Below are 6000 nucleotides of genomic sequence, written 5' to 3' on the forward strand. Positions count from 1 at the left end.
TGGCATGGCAGCTCATGGCCCTTGGGTTTTTGTGGGGTTTTTTTATGGGGGGGGCTTTATTAAATGTTAAGAAGCATTCAGAGAGAGATTTCAAATGCCAGTTGGACTGATGGCCCTGCACTGAGCTTCCACAGCTCTGTGGGTGGGCGTGGGAAAGCTCTGGCTCTCACCCGATAAGTGCGAGTTCTGTCTCCTGGGGAGCTCTTGAAGGATGAAACAAGACCACAGGGCATGAAGCACTTAGTGCAGCGCCTTATGCAAGAGAGATGCCTGAGAAACAGCTGCCTGCCCACCCACTCACCTGTCATCACCCCCCCACCCCCCCACCCATCCACCTGTCATCCATCATCCACCCATCCGTCCACCCATCATCCACCCACCTGTCATCCATTCTCCCACCCACCCACCCATCCACCCGTCATCCACCCACCTGTCATCCATCCACCCACCCATCCACTCATCCATAATCCATTCATCCATCTATCCACCATCCAATCATCCATCATCTGCCCACCATCCACCATCCATCCATCCATCATCCATGCATCCATCCATCCACCCACCATCTACCATCCATCCACCCACCCACCATCTACCATCCGTCCACCCACCATCTGTCCATCCATCCATCCACCTGTCATCCATCATCCACCCATCCGTCCACCTATCATCCACGCACCTGTCATCCATTCTCCCACCCACCCACCCATCCACCCACCATCCACCCACCTGTCATCCATTCTCCCACCCACCCACCCACCCACCCATCATCCACCCACCTGTCATCCATCCACCCACCCATCCACTCATCCATAATCCATTCATCCATCTATCCACCATCCAATCATCCATCATCTGCCCACCATCCACCATCCATCCATCCATCATCCATGCATCCATCCATCCACCCACCATCTGTCCATCCATCCATCCACCCACCATCTACCATCCGTCCACCCACCCACCATCTACCATCCGTCCACCCACCCACCATCTACCATCCGTCCACCCACCCACCATCTACCGTCCGTCCACCCACCCACCATCTACCGTCCGTCCACCCACCCACCATCTACCGTCCGTCCACCCACCATCTGTCCATCCATCCATCCACCAATCATCCATCCATCCATCCACCCACCATCTACCATCCGTCCACCCACCCACCATCTACCATCCGTCCACCCACCCACCATCTACCATCTGTCCACCCACCATCTGTCCATCCATCCATCCACCAATCATCCATCCATCCATCCACTCATCCGTCCATCACCCAGCCATCCATCCTCCACCCACTCATCCGTCTGTCCTCCATCTGTCATGTATTCATGTGCCCACCCACCCATCCACTCACCTGCACACTTTTAGTACAAAGACTGGAAGAGTAGATACCAAAGTCTCACTACAAGTAACTTCTGCGTGGATCACTGGGGGAACTTGCCACAAATGCAGAGTCCCAGAACCCCCGCCATGTCCAGAGTTGGCAGGTCTGGGTGGGGCCCAGGGAGCTGCATTTTCTTTAGACTCTGAACTAGTCAATGTGGCTGCTCCATGGACTCACCCTGAGCACTGCCACCTTGGCCTAGGCCACCTTGGCCTGAGAAGCAACGAGGGCCCACGGGGTTCCCTGTGTTCTCGGGCTGCATTCCTGCGACACCTGTAACATCCTTTTCTTCCTTTCGTCACTAGTTGCTTATATCTCTTCCACCCGGAAGCATGACAACATTAAAGATGATTCTGAGGTAAGTGTGTAAAATAGCTCACTGATATTTCCAGTGTCCTCATTGGAAGTTCATTGGCCCATTTCTGGGGCAGTTATGGGAATTTAAATATGACCTAGACGTGTTAGGAAGTTGTTGCTGATCTCAGGTAGATCGCAGTACTGTGGCATTGAGGGCAAGGGCCTCGTGGTTGGGTCCTACCCTGGGCACATCCTTCAAAACCCCCCAGAGGCTGCTGTCCCCTTGGGCTGTTTGGGTCCATGGCCTACGGGAGGCTGCACTAGCATCCTCTCCAGCTGGACAGCAGCGGGGGTCTAGGCAGCCTGTGAGCTGCAGTCGTCGTCGCGTCATTTCTGCATCGAGGATGTCTTTCTTTGCCTTCTGTGGTCTTCCCAGGCCAGCTACTTCTGCTGCCCTTACTAGTCCCTCCCCTCACTTGGCCCAAGAGGTCTAGCTTGACCTCAATGTTTGCAACGGCTCTGGTCACAAATCCTGAGCAAGGAAAACAGAACACACACGCCGGATTCCCAGCCACCCTTCATAAAACCTGAAAGAGCAGCTCCACCCTCCAAGGCCCACGCCGCTCCCCATGTGAGCAACACGTGCTTCCCCAGCACTCGATTGTTCTACGTGGCCATCCTGTGCGTCTGGAGTGAGCCGGGGGCCCCCGGGAAGCAGAATCCACATCGTTCCACACAGCAGCCCCTCACAGCCCCCTTCTTCTACCAGGGACGAGCTTGCCAGGGAGAGCTCCCAGTTGGCTTGCCTTCTCTTCCGCCGTGTGTTTTCATAAGACGTGCTTGGCGGTTCAGCAGATCTTGACAGAAGATCTTCACAGATCTTCTGTGGTGGTGACAGACGTTAGCTAGTTATGCTTTATAATCCCCGAGGGAGGGCCTGATGGTGCAAAGACATGCCCGGGTTACCTGGGTCCCAGCCCTGGGGTGCAGGGCCCTGCGGCCGTCTCTCTAGCCCGACCCCGTGGGGCTGGGGGCCACCTGTGGCTGTGACCGGAGCCATGATCATTTGTCTTTCCAGATCCTTCCTCAGAAGCTCACAGCCTTTAGTTCTTTGTTTCTGTGTAGGTGGGAGATGGGAGGGTCTTCAAGAATTGTGGGTCCTGAGCTCTGAGGCAGGGCCCTGTGGGGCGTCGTGAGCGGCGCAGGGTCTCGATCGCGGCACTGTGCCTCCTTCCACTTGCTCTGGTTCCCTCCTGCCCAGGACCTTAAGCCGGTTATCGATGGCATAGACGGCATCAAAATCTCTCAGGGGCTCGGGCTGCAGGACTTCGACCTGGTCAGGGTCATCGGGCGTGGGAGCTACGCCAAGGTCCTCCTGGTGCGGCTGAAGAAGAACGACCAGGTCTACGCCATGAAGGTGGTGAAGAAGGAGCTGGTGCATGACGACGAGGTGAGCGTGCGGGCGCGGGCCGAGCCCAGAGGGTGACAGCAGAGCGGCAGGGGCCCGGGGCGCCGTCCTGTTCGTCCCGCGTGGCCCCCGCAGGTGTGGCCCCCGCGGGCTCTGCTTGCTCTGCACGCAGCCCTGGGGAGGTGCTGGGCACTGTGGCTTCGTGCAGCAAAACTGCCCACGCCGGTCGTCACCGAGGGAGAGGTTAAGGTTACAGGGTCGGGGGTTTATCTGTTGGACTCTGTATGAGTCCATTTCTGTTGCTTGTGAAAAGAAATACCTGGAACTGGGTACTTTGTAAGAAAATGAAATTTATCGCTTACGGTTTTGGAGGCTGGGAAGTCAAATTCCAGGGAACACACCTGGTGAGGGTCTTCTGTGGTGGTGACGCAGGGTCTCACTGTGTGAGAAACGTGGGAACAGGGAGAATGACTCTCAGATGCCCTCCACTGAGAGCCCCCAAAGCCACGCCCCGACCACCGTTACGAACCCACTCACTAGGGCGGGGTCCTCAGAACCCAGTCGCCTCTCCAAGCCCCTGCTTTCTGTTCCCACAGCTGGATTTCCCACCCCCTAGAGAGTCACGGTGGGGATCAGGCTTCTAATAAATAAAACCTGCAGGACACAATTCAGTCCATATCAGAATCTCAATTCTGACTTCATGTAATTTTTTCTTTTAATTGTAGCAAAAGATACATAACATAAAATTTACCATTTTAACCTTTTTAGAGTATACAATTTGGTGGCATTTACTGCACTCACAGTATGTGCACATCCCCTCTCTCTAGTTCCAGAACATTTTCATCCCCCCGAAGGAGTCCCGTTACCCATTAGCAGTCACTCCCTGTCACCTCCCTCCACCCCAGCCCCTGGCAACCTGTCTGGGTTCGCGTGTCCAGGACAGCTGGTATAAAGGACGTCACACATCATGGGACCTTTGTGTCTGCTTCTTTCACTCAGCACAGTGTTTCCAGGGCTCACCCGTGTTGCGGTGTGTGTCCGAACCTCTTTCCTTCTGACAGCTGTGTACGACTCTGTTGTGTGCATACGCCCCTTTGCTTATCCCTTCCTCTCCTGATGGAAACCATGTCGTCTCCACCTTCTGCCTACTGTGAATCGTGCTGCTGTGAGCATTTGTGTTCAGATGTTTGTTAGTTCCCATTTTCATTTCTTTGGGGTATTTACCTAGGAGTAGAATTTCTGGGTCATGTGGCAATTCTATGTTTAACTTTTTGAGGATCCTCTGACTGTTCCCACAGCAGCCACACCACTTCACTTTCCCACGGGCAGGGCACAAGGATCCCTGATTCTGGACACAGTGCGGCTGTTGTGAAGCTGCTGCTGGCACATGAGGCGACCTGGCGCCCACTGAGCCACAGCAGCAGCCACCCCACCCCTGCCAGGCCCCGGGTTTGGAGGCCAGAGCTGGCTGCATCACGCCTTTGCCCGCCCTCCCAGCAGGGTGCGTTTTTGCAGTGCATGGGCTGCCCAGCTGGCCCCTCACCCTAGGTGCTGAGCTCACGAGTGGTGGAGTCCATACTTTACAGCTGAGGAAACTGAGCTGAGAGGTGTGGTGCCCCGCCAGTGGCTCCACCACTGGTGAGCCGCACGGCAGAGGATTCCGAACCCCTTTCCAGCACCCCAGGCCAGCTGGAAAGTCGATGGAAGTGTGAGGTCAGGATTGCAGAACCCGGGAGAGAAGACTGCAGCTTTTCTTTTGTTATCTTGGCATCTTGGCACAGTTGTTCCACTGCAGGCCAAAGTGCACAGGCAGGTCCTTCAGGTCCTCTCTCAGGAAGACTGTGACTCTAACAGTGACAAGAACAGAGTGTACATGCATGCTGCATGTGTGCGTGTATGAGTGTGTGCCTGTGTGTGTGCATGTGCCTGTGTGTGCGTGTGCCTGCATGCATGTTTGTGTACTTGCACATGTGTGAATGTACACGTGTAGTGCACATGCATGCGTGTGTGTGTGCCTGCATGTGTGCGTTCATATATGTGCATGAGTGCATGTGTTTGTGTGTGTGCACCTGCATGTGTGTGTTTGCGTGCATGCACGTGTCTGTGCACTCACACTTGTGCGAGTGTACATGGCATGTGTGTTTGTGAGCAACACTGGTGTCCCGTGGCACTGTGTCTCGGCTGTGAACATCAGGTGCCAACACTCCGTGCACTTGGTCTCAAAGGGTTTGCTGTACTCCTCTGAGCAGGGGCTGCCTGTGCTTCCTTTCCCTGCACCCAGTGTCCCCAGATCAGCCCTCAACACACTAGGTGGTAGTGGCACTGCTCTGTCCTCCCTGCCTCCGGGACAGCAGCCTCTCCCCATAAACCAGGCCACCCTCCTGCCACCGTGCACCTCCCCTGAGTTGATCTTCACTAAGTTTCTGTCTCATCGACGTGGCCTGAGAAGCTGAATTGAGTTCTCTGTTGACAAATGCCTGTTGGCTCCTGCTGGGGAGCCAGACAGCTCCTCTCTGCCCACCCGTGCAGTCCCTGCCCTGCTCCATCAGGATCCCGGTCCTCCTCCCACCAGTCTTATCCTTCCTCCTGCTCCAGGACTCCCCGCTGCGCCTCCTCAGCTACTCCTGCCCTGTGGATGTCGCATGCTCATTTGTCCAGGTCCTCGTTTGCAAACATGTATGTGATTCCAAGGGTGTTATTTTACCTAAGGAGACTGCACTCTCCAGGGCCACAGGGGTCTCCTGTTCCCTCAGGGGCCTTCATCAGGCCCCTCCTCCACTGGTGCAGCAGTGTCAGCCACAGGGCCATTGTGCCTGGAACCCAGCAGTTCTCCCTTGGCAACCTTCCACCCTGGTTAGAATAATAAGTTATGAATAGATAATAAAGCAAACGTTAACATTCCTGGCAG

At 55.4% G+C, this 6000-nt stretch overlaps 1 protein-coding gene across 1 annotated transcript in view; it reads left to right on the forward strand.

Moving 5' to 3' along the window:
- Positions 1–6000, forward strand: part of PRKCZ (protein kinase C zeta) — a 117788-nt gene that overhangs the window by 86391 nt on the left and 25397 nt on the right. The window contains exons 8-9 of the mRNA XM_063104833.1: positions 1693–1745; positions 2946–3134. Coding sequence (XP_062960903.1) covers positions 1693–1745; positions 2946–3134 — 242 coding nt within the window. The remainder of the gene's footprint in view (positions 1–1692; positions 1746–2945; positions 3135–6000) is intronic.

Source organism: Cynocephalus volans, chromosome 8 (genome assembly GCF_027409185.1).
Source record: "Cynocephalus volans isolate mCynVol1 chromosome 8, mCynVol1.pri, whole genome shotgun sequence".
Classification (NCBI taxonomy): Eukaryota; Metazoa; Chordata; class Mammalia; order Dermoptera; family Cynocephalidae; genus Cynocephalus; species Cynocephalus volans.